Source organism: Saimiri boliviensis, chromosome 4 (genome assembly GCF_048565385.1).
Source record: "Saimiri boliviensis isolate mSaiBol1 chromosome 4, mSaiBol1.pri, whole genome shotgun sequence".
Classification (NCBI taxonomy): Eukaryota; Metazoa; Chordata; class Mammalia; order Primates; family Cebidae; genus Saimiri; species Saimiri boliviensis.
Window position 1 is genome coordinate 100,665,224 of NC_133452.1, and position 23,191 is coordinate 100,688,414.

At 49.1% G+C, this 23,191-nt stretch overlaps 1 protein-coding gene across 3 annotated transcripts in view; it reads left to right on the plus strand.

The window, feature by feature from the left end:
• PNPLA1 (patatin like domain 1, omega-hydroxyceramide transacylase) overlaps positions 1 to 22,559 on the plus strand; it is a 46,547-nt gene extending 23,988 nt beyond the window's left edge. For 2 of the 3 annotated variants that reach the window (XM_039467984.2, XM_074397971.1), the window contains exons 3-10: positions 473 to 538; positions 1,589 to 1,798; positions 2,764 to 2,824; positions 9,090 to 9,758; positions 14,134 to 14,218; positions 15,734 to 15,859; positions 20,376 to 20,481; positions 21,196 to 22,559. In XM_039467984.2, coding sequence (XP_039323918.1) covers positions 473 to 538; positions 1,589 to 1,798; positions 2,764 to 2,824; positions 9,090 to 9,758; positions 14,134 to 14,218; positions 15,734 to 15,859; positions 20,376 to 20,481; positions 21,196 to 21,246 — 1,374 coding nt within the window. In that variant the 3' untranslated portion in view covers positions 21,247 to 22,559. The remainder of the gene's footprint in view (positions 1 to 472; positions 539 to 1,588; positions 1,799 to 2,763; positions 2,825 to 9,089; positions 9,759 to 14,133; positions 14,219 to 15,733; positions 15,860 to 20,375; positions 20,482 to 21,195) is intronic. The other variant, XM_039467985.1, reaches the window with a different exon arrangement.
• Positions 22,560 to 23,191: the final 632 nt, after the last annotated feature.

The following is a 23,191-nucleotide window of genomic DNA, read 5'->3' on the forward strand; positions in this document are numbered from 1 at the left end:
TGCTCGAACCCTTCCTGTGAAGTCACGGTGCCCATGCTCATCTCCACCAAGCCCCTGTCACCCCACTGCTCTGTCACCCACTTGCTCACTCCCCCGCACAGGGCACTCCCAAGCATGGACCTCTCAGCCTCCTTTGCTTCCAGGGCCTGGCCCGGGACTGACACATATTAATGGTAGTTGAATCCTACTGGATCTTTGAAAGTTCAGCATCAGAAGGGACCCTGAAGCTAATGAGCCCCCCTCCCACTTTAAAGTTGGGACGTCAGGGCCAGATGAAGCAAGTAGCTTACCAAGGACCCAACTAGTGAGGGCCAGGCCAGGAATTGAACTTGAAGCTCCGCTTCCCAGGGGGCCACCTTCACGTAGGGTTTAAGGAGGTCCAGGCTGGCGGTGGGTGGGCCAGCAGCCGACAGGTGAGCTGTGCCCGCTGCACCCCCCGCCCCGGCATCTCAGCCCTGTTCTCTCCACGCAGGCCCTGTACTGCAGCTGCTTCGTCCCCGTGTACTGCGGCCTCATCCCCCCAACTTACCGCGGTGTGGTGAGTGCTCCGGCGTGGTGAGGGGTGAGCCGGGATCCAGGGGACCTCGGGTCCCTGTAACTCACACCTGGGGGAACCAGGGGTTGGTCTCAGAATGCAGTGGGAGGACCTAGAGTCGGAAAGTTTCTCATGTTTTTGCTCAGAATTCCCAATGTAGGTGGCTTTCTGGGCCTTTAAGATGAACTTCTGGGGTGGGCTCCTCTCTGGACCCACGTATCCATTGCCGAGCCCAGCAAATCAAGGCTCCATAGGCTTGGCAGGTTTTCCCAGACTTGACAGAGCAGAGGAGATGCACCCTAAAGCACTGGGACCTGGACCCTCAAATAATGAGGACTTTTTCGGAGGCGCTCTAGGACAGGGTCTTACAGACTTTACTGTGCCCGTGAGTCACTTGGGGTCTCGTCAAACAATGCAAGTTCTGATCCAGGTGGTCTGCGCTGTGGCCCTAACCAGCCTCAGGTGCTGTTCATTCTGCCGGTGGGCGGGCTACACTCAGTGGTGATGCTCCAGCTCATGCCCCCTCCTCATTTTATATGCAGAGAAAGTCAGGGCCAGAGACTAGGATTCAGGTAGTAGATGGAGCCTGGATTGCACAGCAGCCAGCCCTGAGTGTTAGAGCCTCCGTATTTAACATCCTTCGTTCATAGGTGAGAAAACAGAAGCCCCGATGGGAAGGGGCTCGTGGGTGAACACGTGGTGGGTGGGTCTGTGGCAGAGGAGCACATCTGCTTTACCCAGAGTATGCGTCCCCTGCGCACAGAGCCCTGGGAACCCCAGTCTCAGCACCACTAAGGTAGTGGAGGCAGGATCAGTGCAGAGAAACAGCACTGGGCTGGGAGTCCAGAAGCCAGTACAGACTCACCAAGTGACCAGGGGCACACCATACACCCACCAGGACCTCTGTCTCCAGGCTTATCCTGAAGGGTCTTCTGGCCCTTCCTCGATGGGCCCTTGAAGCTGGTGCCATGTCCCATGGGCCGTTTCCATGTATTCTGAGGGGGGCTGGGAACTCTGGCCCCAGGTGAGCATTTCTGACTCTGCCCCCCACAGAGGTACATCGATGGGGGCTTCACCGGCATGCAGCCCTGTGCCTTCTGGACCGATTCCATCACCATCTCCACCTTCAGCGGGCAGCAGGACATCTGTCCCCGGGACTGCCCCGCCATCTTCCACGACTTCCGAATGTTCAACTGCTCCTTCCAGTTCTCCCTGGAGAACATCGCCAGGATGACCCATGCGTTGTTCCCCCCGGACCTGGTGGTGAGAGGCAGGAGGGGTCTGGGGAGTAGGGGAAGATACCCTGCTGGGACTAGGGGTGGGATCAGAGAGCCACTGGGGCCCACTCAAGTTCTGTCTGTGTCTCCTCCCCTCAAATGATCCCTTAAACTTCCTCCTAGACCTGCATCCTGGCCTTGCTGCTAACTGGCTATGTCACCTCGAGCAAGTCCTTTAAGCTCTTGCAGCCTCAGTATTCCCCCCGTAAAGCAAGATGATGTCGGAAGTGCTGATAGAAATGTTAACTGAACTCTTCCACTCACAGTTCATGTACCAAAGCAAGGGGCAGCAAACTACAGCCCACGGGCCAAATCCAGCCTCTGGCTTGTTCTTTACAGCCTGTGAGCTAAGAAAGGGTTTTCCATTTTTAGGGAGTTATGGGGGAGGGGGGAGAAGAAGAAGAAAAAGAACATCAGGCAGAGACTGCATGTGGCCAGCAAAGCCCAAAATAAGTATTTACTATCAGCCCTTTACAGAAAAGGCTTTGTGGGCAAGATCTCATGAAATCCGCTAGCACCCGCTGTGATCAATAGTATTACTGCCCCCATTTTATAGGTGAAGAAATTGAGGCTGTGAGAGGTGACAGCCACACAGCCAATAAGGGACAGCACAGAGACCTGAACCCAGACTCCAAACTCTGCTCTTCGTATGCCCCAAGGCACCTCCTCTGGTTCTGCCATGAGCACCCACCACTTTCCTGCCCCGAGGAGGCTGAGGATCTGCCCCAAATGGCGTCACTCGTGAACGCAGCATCACTGGGATGCGTGATCAGGAATTGCTCCCCAATTCTTCTTAGCAGATAGTGAGGGATGGAGCGCTGGATGTGTATGTTTTGAAAAGCCCGTCAAATAAAGTTCAAGAGCAATGGCAGCAGCTGCGCTGGGTCGGGGGGATGGTGGTTCCCTTCATCGCTGCAGCCTTAGTCATTCTCCGGGTGCTCCCGCCCCCAGATCCTGCACGATTACTACTATCGAGGGTACGAGGATGCAGTCTTGTACTTGAGGAGACTGAGTAAGTACCCGCGGGGCCCCAGGCGAGGGCATGTTGGGGAGAAGGAAAGTTCAAACAGTAGAAGGGCTGAAGGGAGGGGCATTCCCCCCAAATTTGTGACTGGAGACACCCTTCACCTGGGAGAACTGGAAATGCGGGTGGTGACCTAACAGGCTCTATGGCCCAGCCCAGACCGCTGGGGCCAGAAAGTAGGATCTCCATGTAAAGGGGTCTCTGGGGCTGACGAAGGGGACAGTGTCTAGGACAGTTGTACACATACGTTAATGAATTTAAAAACTCTAGGAAATCCAGAGTTCAGATCTTCCTGGAGAATTCCATTTTCATGTCATTTCATTCTCTTTCACTTGATTCTCTTTCCAGTAAAATCACCTTATTAATGTAGAACTGGACATGACCAGTTTATATTTGCATAAGACTTTGAGTGACCCATCAATCAGCAAATCACAGAGAAGAGCCCTTGCCCTCTGTAGGTTTGGAATGCTGGTCCCTCCACCTATATATTCTCTGTGTATTATCAGGGTAGAGGAAACAATTCCAATGACATGTATTTTATGTGCTAACTCCGTGGCAAACGTCTTTGTTAAGAAAAACGAACAGAACTGGGTGTGGTAGCTCATGCCTGTAATCTCAGCACTTTAGGAGGCCAAGGCAGGAAGATCGCTTGAAACCAGGAATTTGAGACCAGCCTGGATGACTGAGACTCCCATCTCTACAAAAAATTTAATAATTAGGGCCGGGCACAGTGGCTGAAGCCCGTAATCCCAGCACTTCTGGAGGCCGAGGTGGGCGGATCACAAGGTCAGGAGTTTGAGATCAGCCTGGCTAATATGGCAAAACCCCGCTTCTACTGAAAATACAAAAAAAAAATCAGCCAGGTGTAGTGGCGTGCGCTTTTAATCCCAGCTACTCAGGAGGCTGAGGCAGGAGAATCGCTTGAACCTGGGGGGCAGAGTTTGCAGTAAGCCAAGATTGCGCCACTGCACTCCAGCCTGGGCAACAGAGCGAGACTCTGTCTCAAAAACAAACAAACAAACAAACAATTAGCTTGGCAGCACGTGCCTATAGCCCCAGCTACTTGAGATCAAGGCTGCAGTGAGCCATGACTGCAACACTGTACCCCACTCTGGGCGACAGACTGAGACCCTGTCTCTAAAAAAAGAAATCAACACAAGCTTTGCCATACTTAGAATCAATTTTTTTCAGTAAAAGGGATCACTGGATCAAAGGGTTCACCTAAGGTTACATCGGAAGATTGTTCCTCGTTGCCACGTGTCTTTATGACTGTCTTTTTTTGTCAGTTGTATAATATTCCATCATAGCTATACAGAAAATTTTGCTTGATCATTCCTTTGAGTCTCCAAATGTTGGTGATTATGTCTAATTCTGTGGTAAACTTTTTGTGTACGTACCTTTAAAACTACTCTCTGGGTGAGATTAAGGGGTTGGATGAGATTTTCTTCCGAGGAGGTGTTCACTTATTTTTGCCCTTCTTCAAAATTCATTCCTGCTTCCCAAGCTCCCCTTATCCTGTCTCTGTTTTCTCCTGGGTGCTTTCTCCCAATGAGGAGTGGGGGGCGGTAGAGAGACAGGAGAGCAGGATGCAGATAAACCTGGGCTCTGGAGACAAGTAGCCCCAGGCCCCCACCCCCCACCACAAGCTGTGTGACCCTCAGGATCCTCACTTGCCCTCTCTGAGGCTTTCCTAATCTATTTAAAAAAACAGGGGAGGTTAGATCCTAGCTCCAGACACCTACTAACTCTGTGATCTTGAGCAGGTAACTAATCCCCTGGGGCCTCAGTTTCCTCATCTGTAAAAGCGGCCTAATCATGGAACCTTATGGTTTTATTTTGAAGAGTCAAGATCGAGCCCTTAGCACAATGCTCAGATAAATGGTGGCTCTCATGAGAACATCAAAATGCTGTGTCCTAGCTAGGGTCAGCCTAGCTTACCACTGGGTGAAACCTGATGGCGGCACTTCAGGAATCCGCCCCCAAAATTGAAGCAGGATGTGGGTGAGGGGCAGTTTTTTTTCAATGGCCCTGGAATCACTCCAAGTAGGGACAGAAGCAACTCAGGGAGAAATTGTCTCCTGCTGACTACCAGCTATTTTTCTTCCTCTTCCAATTTGACAGTGTACGGCACGGCTCTCTCAGCTCAGATTCCACCTCCACTACCTCAATCCTCTTGGATTTAGTGGGACTAGATTTTTCTCCCTGCATCAGATGTGAACAGGAACTACTGACATACAGTGAGAAATTGCAGTTGGTCTCCAGAGCCACACTCTTCTCCCCACCTGCCATCTGGGAACAGAAAATGGGATTCCACCCAGCCCCTGCCAGACGGCTTTCCGGGTGGGGGGTCACCTCCATCAGGAAGCTGCACCCCAAAAGGTGTCACCCCCCCGCTCCTCAGCTCACATTCTCACAGCCTCTTTCTCCTCCCTCCCAAGGCTCACATCACTTCATTATTCCTGCTGTCAGGCAAGCCCCTCTCTCCACACTCGGCCCATCCTGGCAGCAGCCTTCTGCCAAAGGGAAGGGCAGTGCACGCTGGTGTGCTTGAAAATCCACGTTCCCCACACAGATGTGTGAACGTGGGCGCTGAGTGAGGTTGGAGCTCAGAGGATGCCGTGTCTAAAATATTCATCCGGCATCGAGGCATGCCTGGCCAAACCTCTCTTCCGCCCTCCTCCCCCACTCCCTTCTTCCCTCTCACAGTTTGATAAGTCTCTCTTACACACACACACACACACACACACACACACACACACACACCCGTGAAACCATCACCACAATCAAGGTAGTGAATAATCCGCCGTCCACAAAATTTCCTCATGCCCTTTCATGATCCCTCCCACCTTCCCTCACCCCCTACTATTCTCAAGCAACCCCCATCTGCTTTCTGCCCTTATAGATTAATGTACTGTTTGTGAACTCCTTTTTAACATCTGAATTCTTTCACTCTGAATAATTATTCTGAGATGCATCCATGTTGTTGCACATATAGTTTGTTCCTTTTTACGTTCCATGCTACTGTCTTAATGGACCACAGCTCATTTACCAAAGGCGTTGAGTATACCGCTGTATGCATATACCACAGCTCATTTACCAAAGGCGTTGAATATAGCGCTGTATGCATATACCACAGCTCATTTACCAAAGGCGTTGAATATAGCGCTGTATGCATATACCACAGCTCATTTACCCACTCACTGCTGGTTATTTCCAGATTTGCGCTATTATGAATAAAGCTGCTATGAACACTCATGCCTGAGTCTGGTGTGGACATATGCCTTCCTTTCTCTTGGGTAAATACCTAGGAATGGAATGACTGGATTGCATGGTGCATGCATGTTTAACACACATACACAAATATTTTAATTGTGGTTAAAAAAACACATAACAAATGTTAAGCACACAGTTCAGTAGTCTTAACTATGTTTGTATTGCTGTGCGACAGATCTCTAGAACTTTTTCATCTTGCAAAACTGAACCTCTAGATGTGCTGATCATCAACTCCCCCTCCAGGCCCCCAGCCGCCACCATTCCACTTTCTGTGTTGATGATTCTGACTACTTTAGGTATCTCATGTAAATGGAATCATGCAGTATTTGTCTTTTTGTAAACGGCTTATTTGACTTAACAGAAATGGCCTCAAGATTCATCCATGTTGGAGCAGGTGATAGGATTTTCTTCCTTTTTAAAACTGAATATATTCCACTTTTTTTTTTTTGAGACAGGGTTTCGCTCTTGTTACTGAGGCTGGAGTGCAATGGCGCGATCTCGGCTCACCACAACCTCCGCCTCCTGGGTTCAGGCAATTCTCCTGCCTCAGCCTCCCAAGTAGCTGGGATTACAGGCACGCGCCACCGTGCCCAGCTAATCTTTTGTATTTTTAGAAGAGACGGGGTTTCACCATGTTGACCAGGACAGTCTCGATCTCTTAACCTCGTGATCTACCCGCCTCGGCCTCCCAAAGTGCTGGGATTACAGGCGTGAGCCACCGTGCCCGGCCCCCTCCACATTTTCTTTATCCATCCATCTGACAAAGGACATACGTTCCGGCTCTTGTGGATAATGCTGCAGTGCCCATGGGTGTATGTGTGTCTCTTCCAGATCCTATTTCAATTGTTTTGGATAGATAATCAGAATATATGTTTGACTTTTAAATAAACTGCCAAATCATTTTCCAAAGCAGTGGTACCACATTACATTCCCACCAGCAATGGATGAACATTTTTCCTCCAAAACTTTTGGTCTTTTGAATTAACGCTCTGAATTTTTAATTTCAGCCCTTCTAATGGGTGCGTGTCGGTAACTTACCGTGTTTTGATCTACATCCCCTCCGGACTAATGATGCTGAGCACCTCTTCACCTGCCCGTTTGCCTTCCACGGATCTTCTCTGGCGAGGCTGGCGGTCCGCTCTTTTGCACAGTTCTCACCTAGACTTTTAATAAGCTTTGTTTTTTTTGGGGTTAGTTTTAGATTTGTGGATAACTTGCGAAAACAGCCCAGGGTGTCTGTGTCACATTTGTTAGATGTTGCAGAATGGTATACATATATAACATGGTACACAATCCGGCACGTTGGTTATAACTCATGAGCCACTCTTGATATATTATTCACTTAGAGCCATTGCTTATTCAGATTTTCTTAGTTTTTACCTAATTCCTTTTCCTGTTCCGGGACTCCGCACCCAGGGATCACATTACATTTAGTCATCACGTCTCCTCAGGTTCCTCTTGCCTGTAAGTTTCTCAGACGCTTCTTATTCTTGATGACCTTGACAGAGTTGACTATCGGACAGGTATTTTGTAGAACGTCACTCCATTGGGGTTTGTCTGATGTTTTTCTCGTGATTGGGCTGGGATTGTGAGTTCTGGAGAGGAGACAACAGAGGTCAGGTGCCATTCTCATCATGTTACCTCAAGGGCACGTGATGCCCACGTGACGTATCCCTGCGGATGTTGACGGTGACCGCCTGGCTGAGGTAGCGTCTGTCAGGTTTCTGCATTGTGAAGTACCGTCCCTCAATCCCCACTGTCGTTTTGGGAAGAAAGTCACTGTGCACAGCTCATACTTAAGGAGTGAAAAGTTCTACTCCACTTCCTAAAGGGCCAAGTGTGTCTACATAAATTGTTTAGAATTCTTCTGCAGGGGAGCTTTCTCTCTTTTCCCTGATGTACTTACTTATGTAATCGTGTGTTTATGGCAGTACGGACTCTCCGATGCGCATGTTACACTTTGTGTTATTATTCAATAGCACTTCACTTTGTTCCTCAAATTGTTCCCACTTTGGCCATTGGGAGCCTTTTCAATTGGTTCTTTTACACATTTTAAAAATTGAATTGTTTTCTTATTTAAGCACTGTTATATGGTCGAGATAAATGCCCCCCCCACCACCAACCCTTTATTATTATTGTATTTTTAGTAGAGACGGGGTTTCGCCATGTTGACCAGGATGGTCTCTATCTCTTGACCTTGTGATCCACCCGCCTCGGCCTCCCAAACTGCTGGGATTACAGGCTTGAGCCACTGCGCCCAGCCACCAACCCTTTTTGAGACAGGGTCTCACTCTGTCACCCAAGCTGGAGTGTAGTGGTGCGATCATGGCTCACTGAAGCTTCGGCTTCCCAGGCTCGGGCAACCCTCTAGCCCGTCTCAATGAGTCTAACAGTCACAGTGACCTTCTCAGAACCTTACCTCCCCTGCCTAAAAGTCATGCTACAATCATATTTGCCGTGAAAACCAAGGATCCTGGCTGCTGCCTGTAGCCCTGACGTAGTCTGGCCCCTGCCGCCTTCTCAGCCCCTCCCCCAGTACAATCCCCATGCCCCACACTGAACTTTCGGACCTCCAACACCTGGTGTGTCCTCAAACCTTGTGGCCTTTGTGTGTGCTGTTCCCTCTGCTGAAACACCCTCACCACCCGCCCTGACCATCCTGCGCCACATGCCCTTCAGACCTCTGCTCACGGGCACTCCCCCAGACGAGCTGCCTCTCTCACAGCACACCTCTCCTCTCTTCCTGCGCTTGCCTCAGTCAAGACTCTAGATGATTTGAGTGGGTAACGCCTGCTCCCCTACACTACACCGTAAGTGCCAGGAACCATCAGTTTGTTTTCACTCACTATGCATTCAAGTAAGTACAGAGAGATCTTGGAAAAGCACTGATCCTGTTTAGGAAAATAACCAAGAAACCATTTTTGCAAAGGTTATGCTCCTGCCAGGGCTGAGGAGCACCCCATGCTGTTGTTTCTCCTAGATGCTGTTTATCTTAATTCTCCCTCCAAGAGAGTGATTTTCCCCCGGGTGGAAGCGTACTGCCAGATACAACTCGCCCTTGGCAATGAGTGCCCTGAACACAGTCGACCAAGCCTTCAAGCACGGCGGGCCAGTCTGGAGGGAGCCACACAACCTCACACAGAGTGGGCTCCCAAAGCCGGAGGAAGGGGCAGCCATGGTCCGCCTGCATCCTCACCTGTGCAGACACCTGAATCCACATGTGAACCACCTGTTTCACCACCAGTATCTCCACTTGAGCAGCCACCTGCACAGCCACTGGCCTCTTCAACTGGCACACCACGTGTATCATTCCCAGCTGTGCACAAGCCACCCAGCTCCACACCCGGCTCATCACTGCCCGCCACACCACCTGGGCAGTCACCTGCGTCACCTCAGCAGCAGGTACAACCATCTGGATCACCACCCAGATCCCCTCACTCTCAAGCATCCACTTCACCCAGACCATCGCTGGGGACCTCGGCTGTGGGGGCACCTCAAACACCACCCCAAGGTTTTCTTTCAGCCTCCCCTGCTCAGCCACCTGCGGAGAAACTAGGCCCAGGACAGCCCCAAGGTATGGACCCTTCTGGCTTCTTACAGCTTTCTCATGCCTGGAGCCCCTCGACAAGTGAGCAGGCCATCAGGGCTGGTAAGTGCTGCTTCAGGGGTGCATGGGTGAAGTTTGCGGTGAGCGTCAGTGGCTCTGTCCACTATGAGGACAGGCTGCCACAAGGGGGCAGTATAATGGACATTTGTTCATTCCCTTGATGCAGTGTTTCTCAAACTGCGGTGCCCCCACCGGCAGCAAAAGCAGTACCCAGGGACTTGTTAGAAATCATAATCTCAGGGCCGGGCATGGTGGCTCATGCCTGTAATCCCAGCACTTTGGGTGGCCGAGGCGGGTGGATCACGAGGTAGAGAGATCGAGACCATCCTGGTCAACATGGTGAAACCCCATCTCTACTAAAAATACAAAAAATTAGCTGGGCATGGTGGCGCGTGCCTGTAATCCCAGCTACTCAGGAGGCTGAGGCAGGAGAATTGCCTGAACCCAGGAGGCGGAGGTTGCGGTGAGCCGAGATCGCGCCATTGCACTCCAGCCTGGGTAACAAGAGCGAAACTCCGTCTCAAAAAAAAAAAAAAAAGAAAGAAATTATAATCTCAGGTTCTACCGCAGACGGACTAAATCAACTTTGGAGGTGGGGCCCAGCTGTCTTTTTTTTTTTCGGCGGAGTCTTGCTCTGTCACCAGGCTGGAGTGTGCAATGGCGCAATCTTGGCTCACTGCAACCTCTGCCTCCTTTGTTCAAGCGATTCTTCCGCCCCAGCCTCCCAAGTAGCTGGGACCACAGGCACGTGCCACCACGCCCGGCTAATTTTTGTGTGTGTGTATTTTTTTTTTTAGTAGAGACGGAGTTTCACCATGTTGGCCAGGATGGTCTCGGTCTCTTGACCTCGTGATCCGCCCGCCTTGGCCTCCCAAAGTGCTGGGATTACAGGTGTAAGCCACCGCCCCCGGCCCCCAGCTGTCTTTTTTACAAACCCTCCGGGTGATTTTTTTTGCCTGCTCACATTTGGGACCACTATGCCAGTAGCTTTTGACTGTGAAAGCCACTGTACTGGGTAGTGCTACTCAGAGTGGCCCGCAGACCAATCCAGTGCTCAAGTGTGTGTTACTAGCCCTCCATGGAGTGAGTGCAGAAATTAAGAGTAATCATTTAGAAACAGCTATGGCGCTAAGGTTGATTGCCACAAATTGATGGCCACAACATTGATTGCTTGTCCATTTTTTACTAATTCATTTGCATTGTATTTCACAAAAGTACTGGTTTGTTACAGACTGTAAAGAAAGTTTATTTAAAAAACTGGTTCCTCACTACAGATGGTTTCAGAAACACCACTATAGGGGCTGCAAAGATAAACTGTTCTCAATTCCTTACTCAGGAAATCTCCCTTTCAGCAGAGGAGATAACAAAGATACTAATCTCAAAAATACAATCAGGGGTCGTGTGTGGTGGTTCACGCCTGTAAACTCATCACTTTGGGATTCCGAGGCAGGTGGATCACATGAGATCAGGAGTTCAAGACCAGCCTGACCAACATGGTGAAACCCCCGTCTCTACTAAATACAAAAAATTAGCGGGCCATGGTGGTGCATGCCTGTAGTCCCAGCTACTTGGAGGCTGAGGCGGGAGAATTGCTTGAACCCAGGAGGTGGAGGTTGCAGGGAGCTGAGATTGCACCATTGCACTCCAGCCTGGACAACAAGAGTGAAACTCGGTTTCAAAAAAAAAAAAAATTGGAAGTATTAAGTACTGTGTAACTAACAAAAACACAGTGTTGGAGGGTATTCGTAGAGAATAAGACCACTTCTCTCTGGGAGAGTATGAAAAGCTTCTTGGAGGTTACGGGTGAGTTTAAATAGGCAGTATTTTGACCATCGTGGTTTATAGAATTGGATGGGATGGAGTAGAAAGAGCATTTCAGAGTTCGTTTATTTAAAACACTCAGGTGCAGTGCAGGAACGTCCAGGGTACTTTCAAGGTACTTTAGGAAGGAGAGGACATGTGTATGGCCACCATGGATGGTCTGGATGGGGACAGGAGAGAGAGCCAAATGAGGGACTGAAGCCAGATTGTAGAGTGCTCATGGTCCTCAGGCAAACTTCCAGAGTCCTCACAGTAAAGGTCACAGGTCGGCAATGTGTCCTCCTTGGAATCAGCCCCAAGTTGGCGGAGATGCCATTTCTTTGGAACAGATTTACTTTGACTCTTTTAATGAAACAAAAACAAGAGACCATTAAGAAAATTGGGTGGTGGCTCATGCTTTTGAGCCCAACATTTTGGGAGGCCAAGGCAGGCAAGTCGCTTTCAGTCAGGAGTTCAAGACCAGCCTAGCCAATGAGGTGAAACTCCATCTCTATTAAAAATACAGAAATTCAGCCAAGCATGGTGGCAGGCACCTGCAGTCCCAGCTACTCAAGAGGATGAAGCAGGAGGATCACTTGAACCTGGGTGGCAGAGGTTGCAGTGAGCAGAGATCGTGCCACTGCACTCCACCTGGGTGACAGAGCAAGACTCCATCTCAAAAAAAAAAAGAGTCAGATAATTGGGCACAGTGTTTTAACTGCTCTCTTATGTTAAATGCAAAACATTTGTTTTATGTTGATCACACCTGTGCACGAAGGCAGCCATCTTCAGGTACCTGAGCAATCCTGGGCCCCAAGGTGGCATTCTTCCCTCATACAGGGGGTGGACAGAGGGCACAGATAGTCTAGTGATTCTCCACTAGAAGTGATTTTGTCTCCAGGAGACATTTAGCAATGTCTGCAGACATTTTAGTTGTCACCTACTGGTTAGAGGCTGGGGACATATAAAAATATCCTGTAATACACAGAACAGTCTCTGTGCAAAACGCTCTCTGATTCTTAGTGTCAATAGCAGGTACTGAGATGGAGAAACCATGTTATAGGCACAGCTGAGCCTCAGTGGTGACATACTAGGCCATCTAAGCAAGACCCCCTAAAGCAAGCTTGTCCAACCTGCAGCCCAGGGACTGCAAGAGCCACATGTGGCCCAGGACAGCTCTTAGTGCAGTCCAACGCAAATGCATAAACTTTCTTAAAACATTATGATTTTTTTTTCTCATCAGCTATTATTACTGTTAGTATATGTTATGTGTGGCCCAAGACAATCTTCTTCCACTGTGGCCCAGGGAAGCCAGAAGATTGGACACCCCCGCCCTAGAGTTGAGTGGTATCAGTAATTTAACGATGGCCATTGGTGTTAGTGGGGAACAGGAAAATTGTTAAAAGCCCTAGGAAAATCCAAAAACAAATGGACAAGCCTCATTGTGAATAGATTTGGGGAAGCTAGGGACATACAACAGGTCTCTAACAAAATAACTACATATACTTTATATTACTTTTATTTATATATAATATATAGTTACATTTTAAACTTCAAATACTATGTACCCCCATACTCATTAAAAGCATGCAAAGTGATTGCTTCAGAACAATGGCCATGAAACTATTCATACTCTCTTCTAAGAAAAAAGAAAAAAGCATTACATGAAGTATGTGTTGGAACGTCCAGGCCCCTCCAGGGGATTTTCCTGAAAACCTTCCCTAACACGCTGCTTTCTGTGAAGGAGCTACTATTTCTTTTCTTTTCCTTCTTTTTTTTTTTTTTTTTTTTTTTTTTCTGAGACAGGATCTCACTCCCTGCTCACTGCACCCTCAAACTTCGGGTCTCAGGTGATTCTTCCACCTCAGCCTCCCAAGTAGCTGAGATTACAGGAATGCACCATCACCCCGGGCTAATTTTTGCATTTTTAGTAGAGACGGGGTTTCACCATGTTGGCCAGGCTGGTCTCCAACTCCAGGCCTCAAGTGATTCGCTCACCTTGGCCTCCCAAAGCGCTGGGATGAAAGGTGTGAACCACCACGCCCAGCCCTGGAAGCTGTTTCTAATGTTCCACCAAGGGTCCGAGTCAGCACCTCCACAGATGTGGGCCTGCATCTCAGCCAAGTCTCACAACATGACTCTGGTTGTAAAAATGAGAATTTGAGGATAAGAGAGTTTTTTTGCTGTTTTTTTTTTGTTGTTGTTGTTGTTTTTTGGTTTTTTTTTTGAGACGGGGTCTCTCTCTTGTTACCCAGGCTGGAGTGCAATGGCGCGATCTCGGCTCACCACAACCTCCGCCTCCTGGGTTCAGGCAATTCTCCTGCCTCAGCCTCCTGAGTAGCTGGGATTACAGACACGCGCCACCATGCCCAGCTAATTTTTTGTATTTTTAGTAGAGACGGGGTTTCACCATGTTGACCAGGATGGTCTCGCTCTCTTGACCTCGTGATCCACCCGCCTCGGCCTCCCAAAGTGCTGGGATTACAGGCTTGAGCCACCGCGCCCAGTCGTTTTTTTGCTGTTTTAAACATGTTCATTTACTTACTATTGCTATTTCAAAAACGACTAATATCTCCCTTCCCCATCTCACTCCCGTTTCCTCTGTTTTTACTTTTAGCTGTAGCTCCTCTTGACTCTTCAAATCCAAAAAGCACCGTGCCTCTGGTTCACGCAAAGGAAACCATCAGCAAGCCTTACGCAATGTAAGTTTCTCCTTCTTGGAGCACATTCTTTCCTTCGAGCGGGAGAAGAGAGCCCGGCTGAGCAATATCTTTCACCACTTTACCCGCCCCAGGAACCCTGGGATCCTTTTCTGGTGTGTGTGGTTGTGTGATTACAGGTCCACCCCTTTACGTCTCACAAAGCCACCTTCTCTTGCTCAGTTAGGGCAATGTGTGGGGAAGGAGCCCATCCATGCTGATGATGTCATTCTCTTCTCCTGCATGCTGAGGATGCTCCTTCTCTGAGTGCAGTGAGAGAATGTGCCTCCCCTGCCCTCATATTTTACTCTCTGGTGATGCCACAGTTCAAGAGGGCCAGCAGGCATCCTACCTCCCAGCCTTCGGTAGCTCCTGCCTGAAATGAATTGAGGGTCTCTGTCAAAGGCCTCCTTTACACCGAATTCTTTTCTTTTCTTTTTTTTTTTTTGAGACAGAGTTTCGCTCTTGTTACCCAGGCTGGAGTGCCATGGCGCGATCTCGGCTCACCGCAACCTCCGCCTCCTGGGTTCAGGCAATTCTCCTGCCTCGGCTTCCTGAGTAGCTGGGATTACAGGCGTGGGCCACCATGCCCAGCTAATTTTTGTATTTTTAGTAGAGACGGGGTTTCACCATGTTGACCAGGCTGGTCTCGATCTCTTGACCTCGTGATCCACCCGCCTCGACCTCCCAAAGTGCTGGGATTACAGGCGTGAGCCACCGTGCCCAGCCACTCCGAATTATTTTCTATTAGCATGATAATGACCTGAGAGTCCTAGGTTGTAGACTGTCCCCAGAAAATCTTTTCATTGTGTATATCAAGTGTCTGGGTTGTATAACATACACTCCATTATATCTTTGCAATAACCTTGAGAGGACCTGGGCATCTGCATTTTTTAAACTTCCCTGAGAACCACATTACCCAGGCTCCCTTGCAAGCTGAATGCTGTTTGTGCTGATGGTGGGGAAGGCACCACAGAAGATCAGAGGGTGGGTCAAGGATATTTCTCCCCACACGTCCAGCCCTCCTCTCATCCCTCCCTGCCTTGGGACCGCTCTGGCAGTGGTGGGTCTCTCCATGACCACAGCTGCAGGTATTGAGGGAGCAGGGCCCAAGGCGTTCTTTATTATGTTTCACTCTCTCTCACATCAAGCGTATTGAAATTTACCTGCTTCCCACATTAAGTATAATTTTAACTGTAAAACTTTTTGAAAGAGTTTGTATAAATTTAACAATTTTGAGCTTAGGCATAAGTTACGCATTTTATTCACGTAATTTAAACTTTTTTTGCATTTACATATAACTGTATAAAAGTCTGAGTTTCAGTTGACTCACGGGCATGATCTCACTTAGATAAATATTCATGGATTATATATTTTTTTAAAGTTTGCTGGGAAATCCTTCAGCCAGGGTTGAGAACCACAGCCTGGGTGTGTCCACCTGTGAAGCTGAGCAGGCCCCGATATTGGAGGGCCCAGGCCAGGCCCACCATGAACCATCTACTTAATCTCTTTGCCTAGGGAGAGCCCTGCTGAAGACTCAAACTGGGTGAATAAGGTCTTCAAGAAGAATAAGCAAAAGACAAGTGGGACCAGAAAAGGCTTCCCAAGACATCCTCGATCCAAAAAGCCAAGCGGCAAAGTGCAGTGAGCATGACTAATGTTCCTTAAATCCCATGGAGAGGAGCAGCTTTGGAAACTGTGTTCAGGGAGATTCCGAGGCATAGGAGGGGAGTGGAGGGAAGTCGGGGGTGCGGAGGGAGATTGGGCTTTGAAACAGACACATCTGACATAAAATCCTGCTCTGCCACAACTCCACTCAAGGATCATGGGTGGAATACTAGCTCTCCCTGAGCCTCCTTTTCCTGTAAAATGGGGATGATACCACTTCATAAGGCTGTGAGAGTTTAATGTGATCAGCAATGTAAATTGCTCCATAGAGTGCAGAATGCATAATAGCTCACAATAAGTCGGTATTACATTTAAATGATTCCCAGAGGTTAACTGGCTACCTCCCAGCTTCTGAAGAGTTGCTGCTTAATAACAAAACCAGACAGGCTGGGTGCGGTGGCGCACGCCTGTAATCCCAGCACTTTGGGAGGCTGAGGCAGGTGGATCACCTGAGGTCAGGAGTTCGAGACCAGCCTGGCCAACATGTGAAGCCCTATATCTACTAAAAATACAAAAATTAGCTGGGCATGATGGCATGCACCTGTAATCTCAGCTACTTGGGAGGCTGAGGCAGGAGACTTGCTTGAACCTGGGTGGTGGAGGTTGCGGTGTGCCGAGATTGCACCATTGCACTCCAACCTGGACAACAGGAGTGAAACTCCACCTTGAAAAAAAACAAAACAAAACAAAACTAGACAAGCGAGTGCCTATGTGACATTCAACTCCTGCCTGCATACAGTTCGCGGCCCTCGTCAATGTAGGCCTGCTTCTTAGAGCTTTTTGACTGTATTATGTTGTCTTTGACTTAGTCAGTCAGCACTTACTGAGGACCTACTAAGTGCCAAACGCTCTCCTGGACTCTATCCCCAAGTTTCAACAATTTACTCCTAGTCTAACCTTAAACAAAGATAAAAATAAGACCGAGGAATTTGATGAACTTTGAGCCCCACCTAAATGAAGTTTTATTTTATTTTTTATTTATTTATTTATTTTTTTTGAGACGGAGTTTCGCTTTCGTTGCTCAGGCTGGAGTGCAATGGCGCGATCTCAGCTCACCGCAACCTCCGCCTCCTGGGTTCAGGCAATTCTCCTGCCTCAGCCTCCTGAGTAGCTGGGATTACAGGCACGCGCCACCATGCCCAGCTAATTTTTGTATTTTTAGTAGAGACGGGGTTTCACCATGTTGACCAGGATGGTCTCGATCTCTTGACCTCGTGATCCACCCGCCTCGGCCTCCCAAAGTGCTGGGATTACAGGCTTGAGCCACCGCGCCCGGCAAGTTTTAATTTTTTTACTGAGTCATCGTATTTTAATTAAAGCCTCCTGCGTATATACAAACACACTCACAAATTCAAAATGACAGCCTCAAATTCAAACCCAAGCCGAGTATTGTTTACAGTTATTTCACTGGGTCATCAAAGTATTCTTTGAATTGACCAGGCATGGTGGCATGTGCCTGTAGTCCCAGCTATTTGGGAAGCTGAGGCAGGAGGATAGCTTGAGCCCAGGAGTTGGAGTCTGGCCTGGGCAACATAGTTTTCTCTCAGTGGAAGAGACCCACACTAGTATTTCATTTACTTCAAGTCTTTGTTGTTCAGAAAAATCTCTAATCATTCTGAGCAACATCTTCCTGGTTCTTTCTTGTCCCAAGTGGGATCCCTGGACAGGCACAGGGATTTATCAGACAGACAAGGGTCAGAGGCTCACCCGGTGACTAAAGGCCCACCTAGAAGTCTAAGCAATGCACTTGGTGAGTGGTGGGAAGCAGGATGGTAGGAGAGTCTTAGAGCTGCTGCAGGAAGTGGGACAAACCATGTTTTTTTCTGGATGACAGGTGGGTAAGGGAGGGTGCAGGATGGTAGCTAGAGGTCCCTGGGTTCATGGGATCAATAGTCCCACCCTGGGATCCTTCTCATTCATTCTTGATCTCCAGCCCCAACACGTCCCTGACCTTTGAGTGATCTTATCTCTCCATTTTTTTTTTTTTTTTTTTTTTTTTAACAGACGAGGTTTCACCATGTTGTTGGTCAGGCTAGTCTTGAACTCCTGACCTCAGGTGATCCACCCGCCTCAGCCTCCCAAAGTGCTGGGATTACAGGCTTGAGCCACCACGCCCGGCCTGAGTGACCTTATCTCTGTCCCTAGGAGCTCATGGTCAAGTTCGGCAGGAAGCCAGGCGGGTCTCTGGTGGGTGTGGGGAGCTTCCCTGGGGCTAGGAGCACTATCGGAAGCCAAGCCCAGTGTCCAGTTCCTTGATTCCAGGGCCAGCTCTCTTCCCACTGCGGCAGAGCAGCGGGAACCATGCAGTTCCGTAAGAGCCACTTTGATTGACAAACCTTCTGGGAATGAAGGTGCTTTACAAAGAAGCAGGCTATGATAAAACACAAACAAGACAACATTCGTAAACTGTGGGAAGCACTGCTGTCATTGGGCCACACCTCCTGCACCAGGCAGGTGGTTGTCTGCTGCCTTCCTTTACACAACAGATGATGAGCCTGCCTGGAGGCGGCGGTTTACCAGTTGATGATCCCAAGCAATTCCGAAGGCTGGGGCAGCAGGTAGACAAGAGAAGCTCAATGTTAGGGATAGAGAAGGGGGAGTGATTCAGGAAGAAGAGAAATCTGCTCATTTCCTCCCAAACTGCAACCGCTGTCACATCCATGGGCTAGTCCTGTACAAACTTCTGGTCCCCAGCTGATGTCCCTGCTGACAAGCAGAGAGAGATGCTAGAACAAAAGCCAAAGGGTAGATGTCCCATGCATGAATCAGTGTTGTTTTTTAATCAGAGGTCGAAATTCATACTCTGATGCAGACTGCATTAGTCAGTTATTGCTGCTATGATAACACTGCATAACAAACATCCCCCCAATTCTCAGTGGATTGCAATGACATTTATGTTTCTCTTTCATGGGCCTGTGTGTTGGCTGGGATAGCTCTGCTTAGGCTGCAGGCTGGGTCAAGTCTGCTCCCGGCTGCTTTCATTCCAGGACCAGCAGTGAAGTCAGCAGTAATATCAGCCTCCGGAGCATGGCTGGGTGTACGCATCAGCCTTGCTTTCCTCTGCTAGCCTTGGCTCTCCTCCAGTAAGAGAGTAAGAGTTCAGTGGTATCTGACTCTGGGTTGCGTCACTGGCCTCAAAGTGAAGAGACAGAGTGAGAAATTGAGAGACTGCCTGCAGGCTACAAATGGAGAAGGAGGACCCTATCCTGCCCCCAAATCCTCCTAATTGCCGCCAAGTCTGTGACACCAAGTTTCCACCATAAGAGATCCTTTTCTTTGGGTTTCTATGGAATTTCCCCCATTCCAATATGAATGTAATAATAATAGCTCCAACTCACATAGTACTTATGTGCCCAGCACCACAGCACAAAAACATGCCCAAAGTTACACTGTGGTAGGTGGCAGAGCCAGGATCCCGATCCAGGTTTTCTGTCACCAGTGTCTTGACGTTCCAACTTAGTGATATGGCCTACGAGGGCGGTGGGAGCACTGGAGTGGGAGTCAGAAGTCACAGGGGTTAGCACTGGTTTCTCCGTTCTGGCGAGTCTTAGTGGGAGTTTCTCTCTCTATAACACCAACTCTGCCTTCAACCTATGGTTATTTGGGACTTAAATGAGAAGCTGAATGTGGAAGCATCCTGTGGAATTCTAGGTAGCAAAGACATGTCAGGACCTTATGACTAGTGCCCAGGCCTGTGTGGGACATTTGGGAGGGTCCTGGGGCAGTGTGTAGGACTGGGGCACCAAGAGAAAGGAGCAGAGATAGCGTATCTGAATGCATGGTTCCTCCTAAGAGCTTGTTAGGAATGCAGATTCTTGGGCCCACCCTGCACCTACTGAATCAGAAACGGAGCTGGGGCCCGGCAGCGTGTATCTTACATAACCCACCAGACGACCGATGCACGCCGGAGTTTGACAACCACTGGATTACTGTAGAATAGAAGCACAGAGGAGAGGCAGCTAATTCACTCTGTTAGCTTGGGGATCTCAAGGAAGGCTCCCGGCGGAAGTGAGGAAGATGAGCAGAAGTTAGTCAGACTGAGAATGGGGGGTATAGGAGAGTATTCCAGAAACATGGGATGGCCCAGAACAAGGAAATGGTCTATGCAAGCAGTTAACTGTGGTTGCAAGGGAGGTAGAGGAGAGGCCTGGAAGTGAACTTGGTGATGTGACAGAAGGTAGGCCAAGCTGGCTTGGACGACCGGCCAATGCGGTTGGACTTCCTGTGTGCTGCTGGGGAGTCATTGCAGGGTCTAGGCGACAGAATGATAGATTTGAAGATTATGGAGATTTGAAAGTATCCAAGAACGTACATGTCCACATCCCAGCCTTTCTCTGGTCTCCACAAGTGTCTTCCTCCAATTTCCTAGAGAGGGCAAGTAACTTGCCCAAAGTCACACAGCAGGTCGGGGCAGGGCTTGGAAGTGAGGTCTTCTGATTCCCCCGTTGTCTCCCTCCTTTTCACCGGTGCTTCCTCGGCTTCTCCCATCCAGTTCTGCTCCCTGCCCACTTGACGTCCCTCTGTTCTCCACTTCTGAGACAGTTTGGGTCACCTACAGACCTCATCCTAGCCGGATCCAGGAATGCAGCCGCCCTGAGGTACGGAATCCCTTAGAATGACCTTGGAAGGCAGACACTGCCTGTCCTCTTCTGAGATGCTGTGGCGACGCCTGGGTCTCATTGATCCAGCTCCTTTTCTTCTCCCATCTTTCCCTTCCGGGTCACAGTCAGGGTCAACACTAGCCAGGCAGCACCTCGTGTGCTGAGAAAACAGCACCCCTTCCTGGAGAACCTGACTACCAGCTGCTGGAAAACTGTCGTAATATACTGATTTCGTTAGAACAACACACTTGACTGCCAACTGCTAGAAAACTACAAAGAACATGCAAAGACATGCATAAGTCTATGAATTGCCGACCCCCTTTACATGGCACTGTACCCGTATGTAATGTAAAATCTGCACAACTGTAGTCAGCCATCTAGAGACCACTCCGGCCCTATTCCCTTCTTAAAAAACCAAGTATCAGTTGAATTTGCACAAATGGGATGATGTTTCAAACATCCTTTTATCACCTCCCACTGGAGATTACATATGCCAGCAGCAAAAGACCCTTGTGTAATAAAATGAACCCCCTCATCGGCTTTTGGCGTAACTTGAGATTTCTAATTTCCATGCATTGGCTGTAAAAGGCCTGGCTACTTGTTCAGGGCCGCCCAAGGCGTATGAACCTGTAAGGGAGATCCTCGGCGGAATTAACGTTAGTAAAGTCCTAGATGCGGAACTCAGAAATGACAAATCTGTCCTTTTCCTAGGAAGCTGTGAGCCGAGAGAGAGAACCCGAGACGGCACGGGAGAGAACCTGAGGACCCTGAGGCCGAGTCTGCTCCCCACGGCTGTCGGGCACAGTCCCCTGACCAGAGGACCAGAGGCTACACCTACTGCCAGTCCTGATGGTGCCCAGGATCTGTTTCCCTTCCAGGGTGAGCATCTCAGCCTCCCTGTGATCCTTCCGGCCCTTCCACTTCCCTTCTCTGGACAGACTGATGGACGCCAGCACTGACCGGCGCTCACGGACCTTCCTCCCAACCTTGGCCTGAGCTCGCTTCTTTGAGATGGGCCAGATCGCTTCTAGTCTCCCCAGGATCCTGTCCAAGGGCACAGCTCTTGGGGGCCCAGCAGGACTGAGCCCACGACACACTCCCTCGCTCCCGCAGTGGCAGGAGCCCAAGTTCTGTTTGGTTTTTAATTCTCACAGTGTACTGATGGCTTGACCTCAGCTTGTCACTGGAATCGCTGGCTGAAGTTGGTCCGGCAGCCCAGGCATCAAGGTCTTTAGAGCTCCTCCGGGATTACATGGTGCTGCAGTGCTGAGACAGGCAGCCCTAGAGTCCTGGGTGCCTGTAGAGGAAGAGGGAGGCCAAATGTCCCTCCCCAGCAGCTAACACAAATGAGGGTTGACCCTGTCTGCTGTTCACACCTCAGTGAAAATGTTCCATGGGGAAGACAACTTCAGCCTCAATTTTTTCTAACCTGTCCAGAAAATAATTAGCCCCTTACTGCTCCCCAGAGGGCAGACCACCTCCATTCCCAGCGGGGCCCAGCAAGGAAGCCCCAGCTGCCCACAGGCCTCAGGGGCATTTGCTTACCAAATGCTGAAATGCAAAACCCAGACTGAAGGCGTGGAGGACAATGCTAACCGGGTCTTAGGAGCCTGAGGAGGCCATATGCAAATTTAAGCCTGGTGGGGTTGGGGATTTAGGCGGTTAGGGTACAGAGGCTTCAAGGGATCCTACTTAATCGGGCCATTTCAGGGAACAAAATGTACCTTTGTGAGGCCTGAGAAGGGTCAAAGTCCCAGGGGTCTTGCATCCTCTGACTACTCTGGTTGATCTGTGGCCAGACCAGTCAAAGGAAGCAGCTGCAGGTATGTGTTGAGGGGAGACTGACTGGAGAGGCCTGCCTAGCCAGAGGAGTGGCCTCCATGTTTGCAGAAGCCTGATGCCTGGGAACCAGAGAGAGCGGGTGTCCTTTCCTGCACAGCCCCGGAATGCTAATTCCCTGGGACCCAAGGAAAATGTGAACTTCATAATAATTATTGTTTTAATTCAAAGTCTGTAGTTAGAGGCCAGAGGCTCTCAATGTCAGTTATATTAAAGTATTAATGCATCCACTTGCATATTTCCCTTCTCTTGAGCTAATTATTTTTCTTGTTTGAAGATAATTAAAATAATTGTTCTTACATGAGTTTCAGAGTTGCCAGATAAAATAGAAGACATTTTGTTAAATTTGAATTTCAGATAAACGATGAATAATTATTTAGTGGAAATATGTCCTCAATATCGCAATTATTTATAATTTATCTGAAATTCAAGTTTAACTGGGTCTCCTGTATTTTTATGTGTTAGATCTGGCAACCTGAATTAGCTTCTTTCTCTTTTTTCTTTTTTTTTTTTCTAATCAACACGAACGGATTATTTGTTACATGCCAGCCACTGTTTTCTTTGAAACTGGGCGGCCTCAGTTGTGCCCAGGGCAATGCCAGGATGCTCTCTTTTCTTCCAGACAAGCACCTCTGACTGATACCCACAGCACAACCCCCACTGTAACCCAGCCAACACCTCTAGCTCAACCAGTTCTCAGCTGACCCCATTATCTTTGACTCACCCACTTAGGCGTCTGACTTCTCAGAGGGAGGGAATTGGGTTAATTATGTCATGATGTCACTTGCCTACCTTTTTACAGCCGCGCAAAGCAGCAGGAACTCCCATGCACCTCAATGCTCTTGTAAAAACCGTCTATGTTACTCTA